Source organism: Salvelinus fontinalis, chromosome 17, assembly GCF_029448725.1.
Source record: "Salvelinus fontinalis isolate EN_2023a chromosome 17, ASM2944872v1, whole genome shotgun sequence".
Taxonomy (NCBI): domain Eukaryota; kingdom Metazoa; phylum Chordata; class Actinopteri; order Salmoniformes; family Salmonidae; genus Salvelinus; species Salvelinus fontinalis.
In genome coordinates this window covers 21,318,725-21,337,904 of record NC_074681.1, presented here as the reverse complement: position 1 = coordinate 21,337,904, position 19,180 = coordinate 21,318,725, and the positions used below count along the sequence as shown (strand labels likewise).

At 42.2% G+C, this 19,180-nt stretch overlaps 1 protein-coding gene across 1 annotated transcript; it reads right to left on the bottom strand.

The window, feature by feature from the left end:
• Nucleotides 1-10,776: 10,776 nt before the first annotated feature.
• LOC129813958 (fizzy-related protein homolog) lies at nucleotides 10,777-18,427 on the bottom strand. Its single transcript, XM_055866631.1, has 13 exons — nucleotides 18,255-18,427; nucleotides 16,824-16,894; nucleotides 15,823-15,951; nucleotides 15,384-15,447; nucleotides 15,119-15,249; nucleotides 14,881-14,963; nucleotides 14,544-14,727; nucleotides 14,334-14,399; nucleotides 14,055-14,157; nucleotides 13,655-13,839; nucleotides 13,011-13,244; nucleotides 12,654-12,851; nucleotides 10,777-12,472 (listed from the first exon to the last, which is right to left on the bottom strand). The coding sequence occupies exons 2-13, from the start codon at nucleotides 16,890-16,892 to the stop codon at nucleotides 12,431-12,433; spliced, it is 1,488 nt and encodes a 495-aa protein (XP_055722606.1). The 5' UTR covers nucleotides 16,893-16,894; nucleotides 18,255-18,427; the 3' UTR covers nucleotides 10,777-12,430.
• Nucleotides 18,428-19,180: the final 753 nt, after the last annotated feature.

The following is a 19,180-nucleotide window of genomic DNA, read 5'->3' as shown; positions in this document are numbered from 1 at the left end:
GCTCATTTTAACCCCCCCACCCCTTATACCACACAAATACCTAATTACTAAAAAGGTTGAAGCCGTCTCATAGCCAATGTGTTGTAGACTAAAATCTAAAATGTGAGTATGTTCCCATCTGAGGGCCTTGAAGGATGTTTTTGGTGCACCACTGCCCTTCCTGTGAATAAACTCAATTACGCAGGAGCATTGTCTGGCAAGGTTAATGTGAAGAGTCCCGCTCGCGCCTCAAGAGGGCCCCAAAAGGCCGGAGCCATGCAAACTCAAAAACATGTACAAATACAAATGTGAGGTACAAAATGGGTGCAGTTTAAAATCATATCTCTGACTGTATCACTTGAACACCCTATTTCTCAATATGTCATATTGGGCATGAGTCTGTAAGGACTAAGGATGCTATGTAGTGTCAAATCAAATCAAACTTTATTTGTCACACGCGCCGAATACAACAGGAATACAACCTTACCGTGAAATGCTTATACAAGCCCTTAACCAACAGTGCAGTTCAAGAAAGAGTGAAGAAAATATTTACAGAGTCAATGTGTGGGGGTACAGGTTAGTTTAAGTAATTTGTACATGTAGGCAGGGGTGAAGTGACTATGCATAGATAAAAAACAGTGAGTAGCAGCAGTGTAAAAAACAAATGGAGGGAGGGGGGGGGGGGTCAATGTAAATAGTCCGGTGGCCATTTGATTAATTGTTCAGAAGTCTTATGGCTTGGGGGTAGAAGCTGTTAAGGAGCCTTTTGGTCCTAGACTCGGCGCTCCGGTACCGCTTGCCGTGCGGTAGCAGAGAGAACAGTCTATTTCTTGGGTGACTGGAGTCTGACATTTTTTGGGGCTTTCCTTTGACACTGCCTAGTATATAGGTCCTGGACGGCAGGAAGCTTGGCCCCAGTAATATACTGGGCCGTACGCACTACCCTCTGTAGCGCCTTACGGTCAGATGCCGAGCAGTTGCCAAATCAGGCGGTGATGCAACCGGTCAGGATGCTCTCGATGGTGCAGCTGTAGAACTTTTTGAGGATCTGGGGACCCATGCCAAATCTTTTCAGTCTCTGATGGGGAAAGGCGTTGTCGTGCCCTCTTCACGACTGTCTTGGTGTGTTTGGACCATGATAGTTCGTTGGTGATGTGAACACCAAGGAACTTGAAACTCTCGACCTGCTCCACTACAGCCCCGTCGATGTTAATGGGGGCCTGTTTGGCCCACCTTTTCCTGTAGTCCATGATCAGCTGGTTAGAGAGGCATACAATCCTATAAGGACACAGCCTATTGAATGACCAGTGTCGATCAGTGTCTAATGTTTAACAGCAAATAGGGTATGCAAAGTATTATGGCCTAGAAATAGGATAAAGCATCAAGTCACGTATCGTTACAATCAGGGGCGAAAATCTGATATCAACCTTGGAGGGGACAATTACATGAAATTTTCTCAGGAGCAATTCCTGAGGGAGACACCAAAAGTAGTGCTGTAACACATAGACTATGTTGTAATATGTTAAATGTATATTGAGGGACCATAATCACTACTACTGGATAATTGTTAGGTACAGTAGTTAACTGAAGGGTTGTCCCAACTTGTTTAAATCATTATAATACTACTAATAATAATAGTTATAGCAATGTTCCTTATCAGTGCAGTGTTCCTCTCTCTTGAAACGTTTGCAAGAGTTTGCGGTTCTATAAATTGTGGGTGTGGCTGATATGGTTTTGTGTCATCACTGAGGTAACTGGACGATGCTGTGCCACTGTCCCCTATACTGGTGCTGCTGGCAACAAGGGTGACACCTGGTCCTGCCGTGGCTGTGACACTGTCCTCAAGTCTCTCTCCTTGGCTCTTTCCCTTTCACCACCCTCACTGACTCACAGTCTGTCTCCTAGAAAAGAAATAAGGTGTTTGCTGTACACCTAACTACCGGTACCCAAAACTACACAATTAATCACAACAGCAATACCATTGCCTTAAACAAATCTTGGTTCAGTCACCAGTTTAAATTGAGAGTGGGGGTATTCATGGCATTTTCCAATTATGTCCCTATTTTACAAATCAAAAAAATTGAGAACCTTTCATAATGTTGCCAAACAAAGACTCAACAAACTTACCTGAGACTCCCTGTCTCTGCCAGTCTGTCCCTGCATATCTGTCCCCAGCTCTGCTGTCTGTGTGCCATCTGTTGCCTGCTCTGCCTAATGACATCATTGTGAAATATTTCCATTAGCATTTCACTTCTTTCTTATGAACATTTTATCAACTGGTCTTTGAGATATTAGGCTACTAGAGTTCTTACTTTGCGTTTTGGTGTACTGAAAAATACTCTGATGTCCGTCTTTTTACTTTTTTCTGACATTTTTCTACCTGGCTGGCTGGCTGACCGGTCTAGCTGCACACACACATTTACACAACACATGCTGCAACGTTTTGAAATTTTAACATAGTTTGTTTCATATTGGCAGGCTTCCAACAATAGCTGAATTTGCAAAGCTAGCGAGCACCAATTCCGTTTCTGTGGTGTTTGCTATAATCTTTGCTACCTGGTTAAAGGTGAAAAAAATAAAAAATTCACTAGCGACAATATAGCTTTTGCAACGAGACCATTAAATATATTTAAGACAATGGTATAAGAGAGTGTAGTTTTGTTCAGTTTGGACTTCAGTTTATCGCTAACCTTATCACAGGGACTTTGAAGCACTACAGCTGCATGCTAATTTTGGAATAAACTGACGATAGCAAATATTCCATCTTTGACGACGCCACATAAATGGAATAGGTACTAGCTAGCTTGATAGTTAATGTTTGCTTTAGTTTGCGCGCTAGCTCTGCAAATTCAGCTAGTGTGTGAACCCTGCAACATGAAAAAAATATATACATTGCTAAAGCGCGATTAACTGGATTACCTCACGTCAATTACGTACATTGAGTGCCTTTCGGACAGTAGATACGAGCCCTCTATTACCTTGCCAGCTAAAGAACTGGCAGTGGATCAAACCATTGTGAGGCAAAGGGCGGGGGGGTCGCAATCTTGTGAAATTTAAAAACGCGCTATTAAGTGTCTATAATCAGTACAAGTGCTTTCATTGCCTATTATTAATATTATTGAAATTACATAGTTATGTTTACAGTGATATATTGGGGGGGGACAAATCATATTTTCCCCAGGATGGGGGGGGGTCGTGTCCCCCCTGGGATTTCCGCCTATGGTTACAATGTTGTATTGAAAACCAACCCAAGATATAGCCTGGGTCTTTCTGGGTAGCCAACACAAAGCCACGCTCCTTTAGCCCTGTTTATACCTGGTTCTAAAATGTAGCCTTTGTCCTGATCTTGTCCACATTCTGATTGCGCCCACATGTTTAGACAATTGTAGATGATTAAAAGACGCATTGTAATCTGATTGTGATCAGATCTTATAAGTGTAAACAGGCAAGATCGGGACAAGATCAGGAAGAAGGACACATGTGAACAGCAGGTATAACAGAGTCTTTGATAGCCCAGCAGTCTGGTGGTGATTAGCACTACAGCTGGGTTCAATATGATACCTAAAGACCTCTCTCTCTCTGGGCCGTCTCCTGATAGACTCATCGGGAGGCAGGATTATGCATATGAACACATCTCCCTCTATTCTCCAGCCTGCTCTCAAGGCTTAATTTAATGGTAAAGCAACTAAGCTGGAGTGGGTGCAGAGATGTAACACTTTGCATGCCCTGTTGTATGCCTACATCACAATACATCTGTGTAATTTGCATTGGATTATGATTGGGTTCTACAGTAGACAGCAGACAAAATCCATTATCTGTCTACCGAACACACCGCTTTGATCCTTCATTGTTTTTCTGTTTGTGTCTGTGGTCCAATAATCTCCAGTAGTTTCCAATTGTCTATCCGGTCCAAAAACAAACCCCTGTCTGCTAATCTCTATGTGTTTGCAGATCTGAATGGACTGGATAGGTGTAAGCAATGTCGGACCAGTCACTATATTGCTTAAACCAGTTGTGTTCCTTCAGATTAGTAAGCAAGCAACCAGGTTAGATAAAGGGATGGAGCTTGGTAAGGGTTGTTTTCAGAATGAGCCTCCATCCCCTCTACCTCACCATGAACAGTGAAAGGTAAAGAGGCCTCTCCTTTCAGTTCAGTGGTCATGAAGAAAAGGAGACAAGTAAAGGAAGCAATTCAATACTATTAGGATGCAGCTGTCCTATGGGCCCAAATGGAACATTACCAGTTCCTGATCCTTTGGTGTTGGCAGGTCTCTAAGGACAATATTGTGGGAAATCTTTGTAGCCATTTGTGGTACTAAGTGAAGCAGAAGCACCATATTTCTCCCACCTCCCCAGTCATTTTACACCTGTGAACACTGAAGGGGTGGGAGCTAGCGAAATAGCTCTGAAGGGCTCTGGACAGCCACAGTGTTTGCAGGCTTTTGTCATTGCACACTCACCCAATCAGAATAATCCACAACCTGGGCTCAGGGGTAGACGTAACATAGTAAAAGTAAATCCCGGACACTCCAAGTAGTATCATATGTTTTTTTTTGTTTAGTATGTATTCATTTCTGGATGTTCATCATCCATTTTGTATGATATGTTGCAAATTACAATTCGTACAATATGTTACGAATTGCATTTCAAACTATATGTTCCCGAATTTACAAACATGATATGTTACGAATTACAATTTGTTGTGGCTAATGCTAGGTGGCTAATGCTAACGTTAGCTAAGCTTGGATTTTATTTTGTTAAGATCCCCATTAGCCGACGCCAATGGCAACAGCTAGTCTTACTGGGGTCCAACACATAACGAAAAAGACATTAGAGACAAAAGACTTTACAATTGACATACATTTTAAAACGTGTGTGTGTGTGTGTGTGTGTGTGTGTGTGTGTGTGTGTGTGTGTGTGTGTGTGTGTGTGTGTGTGTGTGTGTGTGTGTGTGTGTGTGTGTGTGTGTGTGTGTGTGTGTGTGTGTGTGTGTGTGTGTGTGTGTGTGTGTGTGTGCGTGCGTGCAAGCATCTGTCAGTTACATACACATGCCAATACATAGACACAAAAGGTAGGTGACATGGGGAGAGGCATTGTGCCGGGAGGTGTTGCTTTCTTTTGTAGTTTTTTATCCAGGTTTGCTGTTCACTTGCCTTATATGAGATGGAAGGGAGTTCCATGCAATCATGGCCCTCTACGGTACTTTACGTCTCCTTGAATTTGTTCTGGACCTGAGGACTGTGAAAAGACCACCAGTAGCATGCCTGGCGGGGTAAGTGTGTGTGTGTCAGTGTTGTGTGTAAGTTGACTATGCAAACAATTTGGAGTTTCCAACACATTAATGTTTCTTATAAAAGAACAAGCGATGCAATCAGTCTTTCCTCAACTCTTAGCCAAGAGAGACTGGCATGCATAGTACTGATATTTGCCCTCTGATTACAATGAAAGCAAAATATGCCGCTCTGTTCTGGGCCAGCTGCAGCTTAACTAGGTCCTTCTTTGCAGCACTTGACCATATGACTGGACAATAATCAAGATAAGATAAAACTAGAGCCTGCAGGACTTGCTATGTGGAGTGTGGTGTCAAAAAAAGCAGAGCATCTCTTTATCATAGACAAACCTCTCCCCATCTTTAGCACCATTGAATCAATATGTTTTGACTATGACAGTTTACAATCTAAGGTAACACCAAGTAATTTAGTTTCCTCAACTTGCCCAACAGCCACACCATTCATTACCAGATTCAACTGAGGTCTAGAACTTAGGGAATGATTTGTACAAAATATAATGCTCTTAGTTTTAGAGATGTTCATGACCAGTATATTAATGGCCACCCATTCTAGAACTGACCGCAACTATTTGTTTAGGATTGTAGTGATTTCACTATATGTGGTTGCTGACTTCCTGGTAAAAAATAGAAGAGTAGAGGGCCAAGATAGTTGCCCTGCGGTACACCACACTTGACATGTTAACATTAGAGAAGCTTCCATTAATTATGGCTGCAGTCCCGGGATCGATATGACAACAGCCAGTCGAAGTGCAGGGCGCCAAATTCAAAAAACAAATCTCATAATTAAAATTCCTCAGACATTCATGTGTTTTATATCATTTTAAAGGTAATCTTGTTGCTAATCCCACCAAAGTGTCCGATTTCAAATAGGCTTTTCAGCGAAAGCACTACAAACGATTATGTTAGGTCACCACAAAACCACAATAACCATAGCCATTTTTTCCAGCTAAAGATAGCTTTCACAAAAAACAGAAGAGATAGAATTAATCACTAACCTTCGATTATTTTCATCAGACGAGACTCATAGGACTTCATGTTACACAATACATGCATGTTTTGTTTGATTAAGTTCATATTTATATAAAAAAATCTGAGTTTACATTGAGGCGTTAGATTCACTAGTTGCAAAAACATCAAGTGACTTTGCATAGCCACATCGTTTCAACAGAAATACTCATCATAAATATAGATGATAATACAAGTTATACACATGGAATTATAGATATACCTCTCCTTAATGCAACCGCTGTGTCAGATTTAAAAAAAACTTTACGGAAAAATAAACCATGCAATAATCTGAGACGGAGCTGAGATGAATAGCCAAATTAGCCGCCATGTTGGACTCAACAGAAACCAGAAAATACATGATAAATGTTTCCTTACCTTTGATGAATTCATCAGAATGCAGTCCTAGGAATCCCAGGTCCACAATAAATGCTTGATTTGTTCGTTAATGTCCGTTATTTATGTCCAATTAGCTACTTTCGAATTGTTTACCAAACACCCTAACCAAAGTCTCAAAGCGCGACCACTATAACGTGACGAAATGTCCAAACGGTCCGTTACAGTCAGTAGAAACATGTCAAACGATGTACTGAATCAATCTTTAGAATGTTGTTAACATACATCTTGAATAACGTTCCAACCGGAGAATTAGATCGACTTCAATTGAGAGATGGAACGGAGCTCCCTCTCACGTGAACGCGCGTGTTGAATGCATGGTCACCTCATGGCAGTGATACCTAATTTCTGTCTCCTTCGACCCCCTTTCACATTAGAGTCATCAGACTTAGTTCTAATGACTGTTGACATCTAGTGGAAGCCGTAGGAAGTGAAAACCCATCCATATCTCTCTGTATTTTCAATGAGAGCTTGGTTGAAAATATGGCACCCCCAGAAAAAATCCAAAAAGGAAGTGGAACTTCTCAGGTTTTTGCCTGCCATATGAGTTCTGTTAATCTCACAGACATAATTCAAACCGTTTTAGAAAATTTAGAGTGTTTTCTATCCAATACCAATAATAATATGCATATATTAGTAACTGGGACTGAGGAGCAGGCCGTTTACTCTGGGCACCTTTCATCCACGCTACTAAATACTGCCCCTGCAGCCATAAGACGTTAAAGAAAACCAACCCTCCGTGTTCTATTAGATAGATACCTCTGAATTCACAATATAGCAGAGGTTGAAAATACCATAACACGGGTTATGGTCAATAATATCAAAGGCTACACTGAAATCTAACAGTACAGCTCCCACAATCTTCCTATGGTGAATAAAATATCAAGCATAGACTGTATAATACGGAATATGCATTTTACATTATGAAAAACAGAAATGTGAAAATGTATCACTGTCTCTTTAACAACCATCTGTCATTTGTGTCAGTGCAGTACATGTTGATTTCCCTTCTTTATGAGCATGCTGAAAGTCTGTTGTTAATCGTTTTGCAAGGAAATAGCATTGTATTTGGTCAAACACCATTTTGTCCTACAGTTTGCTACGAGCTGGCAACAAGCTGAAAGGTCGGCTGTTAGAATCAGTAAAGGTCGCTTTACCATTCTTTGGTAGCAGAATGACTTTGGCCTCCCTCCAGGCCTGAGGACAAACACCTTCCTCGAGGCTCAGATTAAATATATGACAGATAGGAGTGGCTATAGAGTCAGCCACCATCCTCAGTAACTTTCCATCTAAGTTGTCAGTGCCAGGAGGTTTGTCATTATTGTTCGTTATCAATAATGTTCCACCTCTCCCACACTGACTTTACAAAATTAAAACTTACATTGCTTTTCTTTCATTATTTGTTTTTGTATGCATGAATAGGACTGCTCATTGTTGGCATTTCCTGCCTAAATTTTCCCACTTTGCCAATTAAGTAATTATGAAAATAATTGGCAACATCAAATGGTTTTGTGATGAATAAGACATCTGATTTGCTGAAAGATGGAGTTGTCTTTCTGCCCATAATTTAATTTAAACTATTCCAATGTTTTTTTTATATCATTGCTCTTTGCTTCATAATACAGTTTGTTCTTCTTTCTGTTGATTTAGTCACATCATTTCTCAATTTGCAATAAGTCAGCCAGTCAGATGTGCAGCCAGAGTTATTAGCCACTTCTTTTGCCCCATCTCTTTCAACCATAGAGTTTTTCAATTCCTCATCAATGCATGGAGCCTTAACAGTTCTAACAGTCAGTTTCATAACAGGTCAATGTTTATCAATAATTGTAACAAGCAATTTCATAAATTCATCAAGTGTAGATTCTGGATGATCCTTATTAATCACACCAGACCAAAAAATATTTTAAACATCATCCACATAAGAGTCACAGCAAAATCTTTCGTATGATCTCTTATACGCTATTTTAGGCCCAGCTTTTGGAACCTTGGCTTTCCTGGATATAGCAGCGCATCACTGCATCCAACGGATACAGCTTTATAACAAAGTTCTACAGTATTAGTAAAAATGTGATCAATACATATGGATGATATAGTTCCTGTAGTGTTTGTAAACACCATGGTAAGTTGATTAATAACCTGAACCAGATCCCAGGCACTGGTGTGACCACCATTTGCCTCATGTAGTGTGACACATCTCCTTCGCATAGAGTTGATCAGGCTGTTGATTGTGGCCTGTGGAATATTGTCCCACTCCTTTTCAATGGCTGTGCGAAGTTGCTGGACACGCTGTCGTACACGTCGAGACAGAGAATCCCAAAGATGCTTAATGGGTGACATGTCTGGTGAGTCTGCATGCCATGGAAGAACTGAGACATTTTCAGATTCCATTAATTGTCTACAGATCCTTGTGCATTATAATGCTGAAACATGAGGTGATGGCGGCGGATGAATGGCACAACAATGGGCCTCAGGATCTCGTGACGGTATTTCTGTGCATTCTAATTGCCATTGATAAAATTGTGTTGGTTGTCTGTAACGTATGCCTCCCCATACCATAACCCTTCTGCCACCATGGGGCATTCTGTTCACAACGTTGACATCAGCAAGCCACTCGCCAATACAATGCCATACAATGCCTGCGGTGTTGAGGCCGGTTGGACGTACTGCCATATTCTCTAAAATGAGGTTGGAGGCGGCTCATGGTAGAGAAATTAACATTACATTCTCTGGCAACAGCTCTGGTGGACATTCCTGCAGTCAGCATGCAAATTGCACGCTCCCTCAAACTTGAGACATCTGTGGCATTGTGTTGTGACAAAACTACACATTTTAGTGGCCTTTTATTGTCCCCAGAACAAGGTGCACATGTGTAATGATCATGCTTTTTAATCAGCTTCTTTATCAGGTGGATGGAATATTTTGGCAATTGAGAAATGCTTACTAACAGGGATGTAAACAAATTTGTGCAAAAATTGTAGAGATTTGGAACATTTCTGGGATGTTTTATTTCAGCTCATGAAACATTGGACCAATACTTGTTGCGTTTATATTTTTGTTCAGTGTAGATACTGACTGTTAGCACTTGGTGGCCTATAGGAACACCCTAAAATAATAGGCTTTTGATGATGCAGGTGAACCTGCAACCACAACACTTCAGCTAGCGGTTAGGGTTAAGGTTAGGAGTCAGGTTAAAGCGTTAATGTTAGCGATCATGCTAAGTAGTTGCACATTTTCTAATTAGCTAAAATTGTCCATGATGAGATTCAAACACACAACCTTTGGGTTGCTAGACATTCGCATTATACAATAACCCTACTTTCATTTTTGACCTAAGTAACCTTCTGTCTTACGTAACCATACGTAACATAGGCCTACTAATTTAAGTGTCCTAGATTTACATTTACTATGTTACATCTAGTCTATAAGACTAGGCTGTACATTCAAATGATTATTGTGAATCAAATAGCAACAAAAACCTGCACGAACTACAGCCTGATGTTGGTGCGGAAATGGAACAGGGGTGTGGATGAGGCTGCTGCTGTAGGAGACAACGCCCTCTGGTCATTCCTTTGGGACAGCAACAAGAGCCATCTCACAGAGGGCTTCAGTTCATAGTACGATATTCTTCATCACACACAGCAATCAAAGCTCTTTAGCAACAGTGATGTATGTCTTGAGGGATTATTCCACACGTTCTGCCGATTACACATGCCCCACATCCCCATTCAGACACAGTTGATGATACAAACAATTACACATGCTCCACATTCCCATTCAGACACAGTTGATGATACAAACAATTACACATGCCCCACATCCCCATTCAGACACAGTTGATCACACAAACAATTACACATGCTCCACATTCCCATTCAGACACAGTTGATGATACAAACAATTACACATGCCCCACATCCCCATTCAGACACAGTTGATGATACAAACAATTACACATGCTCCACATTCCCATTCATAGACACAGTTGATGATACAAACAATTACACATGCTCCACATTCCCATTCAGACACAGTTGATCACACAAACAATTACACATGCACCACATCCCCATTCAGACAGTTGATACAGATAAAAACGTACACTCGAAAACCTTATATACAATCACTTTTTTTTATTTTTTAAATTCCATTTCTCTCAGTACAGAAATATTTATCTTCATAACATTCTTTAGGCATTTCAAGTTGGCAGCATTCTTTGTTTTTATTTGTTTCTAAGTGGCATAAAAGGAGTACAAATGCTTATTTAGGACTGGAGCTAGTATATACACCGAACAGATCAGCGTTCCACCTTTCTCAGATAATATTAAACTCTCAGAACAAGCTATGGGTGTACTACTGGACACTAACACAGCTCAAATAAATACCACTCATTCAAAGATGGCACACCAGGTCACTCCAACACCACATCCAAACTGAGGAAATGAAAAATAATCACTAGAAAAATCAGCCTAAACATTTCTTTTAAATGAATTACAACAAAATGAGATTTTCACATCTGCTTAGAGTCAAGAGCAAAACGATAAGTGCCATGGACTAAATATATATTTGTTTAAAAAAAAAAAATTATACCACAGACACACACAGCACAATGCACTAGTAATGCCTTTAAGAGGCCATCAACATCTTTACTTTTTTCTTTACAGTGACTTTCAGTTCCTGCTACACCCAGGAAAAAAAGTTACCCTGATTAAGATTAAAAATGTTACTTTTGATATTTCAGTTTTTTCTTTCTTGTATAAGTCTCAATGCAAAGGTTATGCCTAGTTATTTACATCTGTTTTGAATGGTACTAGCCCATTATCAGACTGAGTGCAATTGTAACTCAAGACAGCAATAATGTGAAATGTGTCTAGGTTAATGTAGGTTAAAGATAGAAACTGGTTAAAAAAGATAACTGCCAAAACAATACGAGTATATATAGTTTGTTTGCGGCCACTGCTCAAATTATAAATTGCCGATTTTTTTCTAATTAAAAAAAACATAAGATTTCCACCATTATTATTATCACGCATCATCACACTTCAAATGAACTTTACAAGGTGAATAAATTACAATGGTCTACAACATGCAAAAAAACAGTGAGCTCCCACCTCTCAAGCCCTAGGGTTAACCATCACTAGTTTACAAACTGGTACAGGACAGCTCACCCTGAAGTCAAAGCATGTCATACATTTCCATACCTTCAATGGTGAAAACATGAGTTTGATTTTAGACATGAACTATCCCTTTAAGGCAGGCACAACCACAAAAGCATCAGGCTCTTCACAAAGTCTGTATGTAACATTAACACACAGAAAACAAAACCCAAACACAGGCTGCAGAAGCAGACTGGCGACGACACGTGATAACAATGTTTAAAAAAAGAAAAACAATAAATAAACATTCAATAAAAGGACAAACTTCGTATTTGGCAGGTATGCACAGTGTCTGTCAAAAAACAGAATCACTTGGGGGAAAGGAAAGTTCCAGAGTCCTCTTCTTTCTCTTCCTGGGAAAGCACCAATATTACTGTATGGGGGTGTGGCCTTGTGATGTCACACTGGTTATGATGGGCGGTGAGGCAGTGGAAGAAGACTCCTCTATCGGCTTGACGACCTGGCCTTGGGTATGTGAAAGGACCCTAGCCTACCAGAGGCCTAGGAAGAGATAAGGGGTCGGACTTGTTGTGTGCAGTACATTATTCCCTATGGGCTTGTTCCCCCACCCCGCTTGTTCCCCTGCCGAACAGCTGCGCCCCTCTGGCTACCGGATCCTGGTGAACAGGTTCAGAACAGATACAGACTCCTGCAGAGGAAGAGAGCAGGGGTCAGATCTCTAAAACACTACAATCCTCTATATCAGCTGAGACAGTGGTTTTGCTTATTGCGTTGTTATTGGTAACAAAATCATTTGAAAGGTAGACTTCATATGGGGCACAGGCAGCACAAAAATCTATGACCCCAATCAATATGAGGTGTCTGGCTACCTTGGTGGACCGCATCTTGCTGAAGACGTTCCAGAAGCGCAGCGTCTCGTCTCCGGCGCCTGTCACGATGGCCTCTCCGTCTGGGGACATGGCCAGGTAGAGCACTCTGTAGGAGTGGCCTGTCAGTTTGGCCACCTGTGTGAGGGAGGGGTACTTCCACACCAAGATCTGGTTCTGGGAGTAGCCGTGTGTGCTTACCTGGAGGTAAAAAGGATTTTAGTCACAGATGTTTAGGAGTCAAAATAATTTCCTTTAAAAAGGGCCTGTCTTTGTGCCAAATATATGGAAAATATCACATTTCATACAAATGTTTGTTTCCCACAGAATGACCCTAAAAAGCCGCCCCTACCTACGTACCAGTTCATTGGTGTGCTTGGACCAGGCCAGGTTGCAGACCTGGGAGCCCGTGTCGGTGCACTGCAGGGGCTGGCCTGTCAGGGTGTTCCAGAAGCGGATGCAGCGGTCGGCCGTGCCCCCTCCAGACGCCAGCAGGCCATGCTGATGGGGGGACCAGGCGATGGCCTTCACTGCTGCCAGGTGCTCCGTGTACTGCTGCACCGGGAGAACGCTGGAGTGGTTCCATACCAGCAGCTATGGGGAGGGATTGTTATTTTTCTGGGAAGTTAATGCCATAGGATAAGGATAAAAGCAGGAGTGTACAATAGATATTCAAGAGGTTTGTGTGTGTCCTGCAATCCCTCCGAGGCCAGTAGCTGGTGGTCTGTGCTGTGTGTACCTTGTTGTCATTTCCCCCTGAGGCCAGTAGCTGGTGGTCTGTGCTGTGTGTACCTTGTTGTCATTTCCCTCCGAGGCCAGTAGCTGGTGGTCTGTGCTGTGTGTACCTTGTTGTCATTTCCCTCCGAGGCCAGTAGCTGGTGGTCTGTGCTGTGTGTACCTTGTTGTCATTTCCCCCTGAGGCCAGTAGCTGGTGGTCTGTGCTGTGTGTACCTTGTTGTCATTTCCCCCTGAGGCCAGTAGCTGGTGGTCTGTGCTGTGTGTACCTTGTTGTCATTTCCCCCTGAGGCCAGTAGCTGGTGGTCTGTGCTCCACTTGAGGCCGCAAACTTCCTGTCGGTGTCCCTGGAGACGACGTTCTGACTGGAGGGGCGGGGCCCGGATGTCCCTCTGCAGGATAACCCTGTCACGACTGCCAGACGACAACTGGTCGGCATTCCACGCCAACGCACCTAGAGAAAGATTGAGCAAAAAATATAAAAACAGCTGAAATGCACTGTTTTCATAGTTTTCTTTTGACTAAAGGATGAATATTTCATGACGAAGCCATAGCAATAGAATTACTAGATATTATATTCTATGGTTGCAGCACTACCGTTCCTCTGACTCAGAGGAGAAGCTCTCCTCTTCTCTCTGTAGGACAGCCAGCCAGCCTCCTTCTACTCACCCACTCTGGCTGTGTGTCCCTCCAGTACTGACAGTTTCTTCCCTGCTGCCGCGTCCCAGATCTGTACATAGCCCTTATGAGTCCCCACCGCTACTAAGTTCCCCTTGAGAAACCACACACACACACAGAGAAGAGTACAATAACCGGACACACATGGTATCAGGGCATATCCATCACACCCCCTGAAGCGTATAGAGCCAGGACTGCAGAGCCCTGGAGGTATAGGGTAAACAAGGGGTGCCCATGACAACACATAGGAGTTAAAGCAGACAGACTCACCCTCTCTGACCAGCCCACTGACGTGACAGAGTCCCCTTCCACTGACAAGTCACACAGACGCGTCACCTGAAGACCAAAAGACACAATCCATAGATTGTCAATTTCCAATCCACATCATATGAAAGAGTTTACGAGAGAAAGGTATTTGCGATAAATGGAGACAGTGTCACTGATTTCAGTGTGATAACACACAAACATTCACACACACACCTGGCTAGTGCAGGCGCTCCAGAGGTAGACGCAGGTTCCCAGGCCGACACTGAGGACGTTGAGGGAGGACCAGTCCACCAGGTTGAGGTAGAAGTCATCCTGCAGCTCTGGAGCATCAAGCACCTTGAAGGGGATCTTAGAGATCTTACGAGTGGGTTTCCTAGGTGACCGTAACAGCTTCTGACTACAAGGAGGGAGACAAGGAGACAAGACAGATGACACATTCAATGTGACACAGAAAAGACTCATTATAATGGAATGAGAGGGAGAGGAGAACTAGAACACCACTGTTAGCCATATAATATAAAACCAATGCATAAGTGAAAGTGGTGAATACCTGTTGCTGCTAACAGGAGACAAGGAGTATGGAGACACTGTGTTGCCATCCTCGGGTAGAGATCGTTTGGCACTGACAGAATACTGTAAACAGAAACAACTGGCATATTTAGTATCAAAGGTAAACATGTTGTACGACTAACAAATTAAAACTGCAGCACACACAATACACTAATACCCCTGGTAGCTTTGAAAAAGACGCTATTCCAACAGAATGTATAAGGGCCTATGTTAAGTACACTGAAGAGGCTCCTCTTGGCGGGGGTGGAGGGCTGGAGGCGGCGGTCTTCTGACTGGGGGTCCTGGACCTTCTCTATGCCTGCCCCCAGCAGCTCGTTCTTCAGTAGGGCAGAGTACGCCAGGCCGTCCGCTAGAAGGAGGGAGGGGTATGTTAATCTCCATTTTAATGGGTATGAATGAATGAGTAAAACAGAATCAATGAGTAAAACAGAATCAATGCACACTACAGAAACACAATAAATTCAACAGAGTCAATAGGCTTACCTTTGCTAGTGTCTGTTGTGCCATCCTTTGTCTTCCTGTTCTGATTGTGAGACTTCTCATTCTCCTACACAACAACATTAACAATGACTAATATGTAGAGACAGGAGAGGAGCGCTTCATTGGTTTATAGTTAAACCATGAGGTGCTCTTTGATCATGGGGTGAAATACTGTACATGATTTGATGCTGGATAGTAAACAATGCCGGAAAAGCCTTTGCAACAAAACTTCCGGAAGTAATCAAGGCACTCTCATGTAGTGGAACAATTTTAAAAGCCTTTATTGTTTAATGCATAGCAAAAAATGTTAAATGCACCGACATGGTGCAGCTACAACACCCTTCATTAGGGTGACAGAGAAACCCAGCAAGTGACACGATCAACACAGATATAAAACTTGGGGCACAAAAAAAATCCCAAAGTGCATTGCGGGGGGACTCACGTTGATGCGGTGGAAGTTGACGCTCCAGTTGGCGCCGGCGCGGGAGGGGATGAAGCGGTCGCCATGTTTGCTTGGTGACGACAGGGGGGAGTTGGTGGGTGTCAGGGCTCGTACTGTATCTATGGCCTTCTTCATGGGGAGAGAGAAGGGGATACAGGGTCAGAGAGGGACTCGTCCACAGAGAGGACAATTTAACCACGAGAGATGAGAAAAAGACAATCATTGCACATTAATAGCTCATGAGATCCGCAGAGCCCAAGTGAGATAAACAATTAACTAAGGGGGTTTCGTGATTCACGGGTGAGGTGTTCAATAGAGATACAATTAAAAGGAATACTCTAAGATATAGCCTATGCCTATTTTCTACTGGGTTTCCACAGGGAGAGGGGAGAAACTTGACTTAAAGTAAACAGGAGGGGTCAATCAGAGAGGTGGTTTTAATGCAGACAAAACATCAGGGGACCTGACAGAGCGACTCATTGAATAAAACCGTAGCTTTTAGACTTCACACACTGTTTGACAGCAAAGCTCTCGTGTCACACATTAGACACCCTCTTTAGTCTTCACAAAGCAGTTTGTTATTAAACATGTAAGGGAGGAGCCAGTATCAGACTATTGTCAAGCTAATCTGAAAAAAATCTATATAGTCTTTGTTCAGTAGCTGTCAACTTCAAACACTGACAGTGTGTTCTGCTTAGGCTAAATGTATGTCTGATATAGTTTAGCAAGAAAATAATACACAAACTGGTTCTCTAGTACACCTGACCTACTTTCAGGGGATTTGTATCTCTGGATAGATGACCATACGCTTCGTCCCATCAACTGAACTAGAACTTACTCTTGAAATCCCTGAACATTATGCTGTCAGCCGAGTGTGCCAACCAATTCCGACAAATAAATCTAGATGTTGGCATCTATGAACATCATATGCCATCTCAATACAGAATGATATTGTGCCAATCCAGAATAATACACAACTTTTATTGAGTCTATGCACTTACTAAAGGGCTGGCGTTCTCGTTCTGGATGTTGATCTGCCTGAGCAGCCGACACTCATAGTCCTGGTCCATATCTGTAAAGGAGCACATTTACATTTCAGTCATTTAGCGAACACTCTTAACCAGAGCAACTAGGGTTAAGTACCTTGCTCAAGGGCACATCTACAGGTTTTTCACCCAGTCGGGTCGCGGATTTGAACCAGTAATCTTCTGGTTACTGGCACAATGCTCTTAACTGCTAGGCTACCTGCCGCCCTACAACAGGGACGTAGTAGGCCAACACAATATTTGGAAAACATTTTTGCAACAAAAATTTGAGCTTCTATTGGACAAATGCTGGTAGGTCCCTCAATTTGTTCCGCTCTATACATTCACCCCCAGAAAAGATACAGCATGGATATAACTTCAAACATTGTCATCTAAACAGACCCCCCCCCCCCCAAAAAAATATATATTTTATTTAACCTTTATTTAAATAGGCAAGTCAGTTTAGAACAAATTCGTATTTACAATGACTGCCTTGTTAACTGCCTTGTTCAGGGGCAGAACGACACATTTTTACCTTGCCAACTCAGGGATTCGATCCAGCATCCTTTCGGTTACTGGCCCAACGCTCTAACCACTAGGCTACCTGCTGCCTCTATGACAGTGGTTCCCAACCAGGGGTACTTGGCCTACTGGTAAAATTGACTTGACTTCAGCAGTACTTCTGGCAGAGAAAAAGTAACTTGTTGGTACAGTAACCACTACTATATTATACTGCTTGGTGTATATAAACTCAACACCTCAGATTCATGGCACTGCTTTGACTTCTGGAAATTGTAACTAACTATTGAGGTCGTTTTGTGTGGAGACTTGACCAGCTGGTTCACTAATCTCAATTTATCTTCTGTCGTGTTTGTTGTGTATATAGTACCATCAGAAACCTATTGGTATTGCTTATTGATGTCGTGACCTGTAAACTTAGCCCATTGACAGAAGGCCTCAGAACGGATGAACATCACTTCCATCCCATAACTAACATTACGCTTGTCACTTTCATGTATCTCGATGAATGAGTGGAAATATGAGGTTTTCTAGGAATTTCGTATTTGAGCTCTACTAGTCTGCTCAACAAATACTAATCGATGTTGTAGACAGCTAACGTTAGCTAATTAGTCGACAAACCTGAGTGCTCGTTGCACTAGCTAGCTACAAAGCTAACGTTAGCTAGTTATTCATTAATAGCTAGCTAACGTAGTTCAAGACAAGAGAACCAACATGAGCGCCACTTTTAAAACCCATTAGAAAAGGCCACTTATAGTAGCTAGACTACCATTAGCACGCTGAATAGGCTAAAAGTTAGCACTATCTAGCTAACGTGCGCTATTGTGATTGTTTATCTCCAAACGTTCGAACTTGTTCCTCACACCATTATTTTTCAGATTGACCTACCGTGCAGCGTCAAAGACTCTCAGTTATGCACCAAGTTTGAGACGGTTTGTTTGGCGAGATTTTTTGTAAAATAAATCAATTTTATTTATTCTCCAGCCCAGACAGAGACAAATGTTTAGACCAACAAATCGAACAAACGCTCGACTGGGATTCGCAAAGCAACATGGGAATGGCGCGGTGACGTCACTGTTTTTGAATCACACATTTTACGTCGTCAAGGGAACAGAGGGTTTCCACTAGTTAGCACAGCCACAAAGTCAACGCTTAGCTTTTCGGTCATAATTTAAGGTTAGAGTTAAGCATAACGTTAGCAGTATGGTTAAGGTTGGGGTTAGGTGTACAATCAGATTTTATGAAGAGAAATGGTAGAAAAGGTTGTTGTTTTTTACTTTGTGTTTATGGTAACGAATGATACCAGGCAGAGGGGCAGGCAGGGAGGTGAAACCAGTGACCACAGTTTCTAAACCATCTTTGATGAAACATCTTTAGGGGACATTACTGTGCTAAAGATATCATAAAAATGTCAATTACTTTGAGGTGAAACTAAGAAGAAGGAAGAGGCACCATAATGTGATAGTCTCTTTGTTACAGTTGAGACATTCCATTGAAAGCTAATAATGGGCTCGTTTGAGTAGTACGGCTAAAGCAACCGACTGTAGCCGAAAGTCGAGTCGACAGGAGGTGATCTGCAACATAAAACGTTTTCTTTATAATGTCGAATTAAACATGTCTCCAACCCCCATATCACACACTCATGAACTGAAATCATATGTGTGTTCATTATACAGTCAATTGAGAGAGAGGCTCAAATATCACACCAATTTGTATATATCCCAGGTAAATTGGATTCTTTTAGTGATTGGTCGTTTGCGAACGAGTCGGCTCTTGTAGGTGAACGTTGGGAGCCGGCTCACATATCAGAAGAG

What these genes read in the sequence shown, in the direction of transcription:
- LOC129813958 (XM_055866631.1), bottom strand. Translation starts at nt 16,892, where the DNA reads ATGGACCAGGACTATGAGTGTCGGCTGCTCAGGCAGATCAACATCCAG. An exon ending in TCAACTTCCACCGCATCAAC is followed by an intron (nt 15,448 to 15,822) that starts GTGAGTCCCCCC and finishes GTTGTTGTGTAG; the next exon opens with GAGAATGAGAAGTCTCACAA. An exon ending in CCAAGCACACCAATGAACTG is followed by an intron (nt 12,852 to 13,010) that starts GTACGTAGGTAG and finishes TTTTACCTCCAG; the next exon opens with GTAAGCACACACGGCTACTC.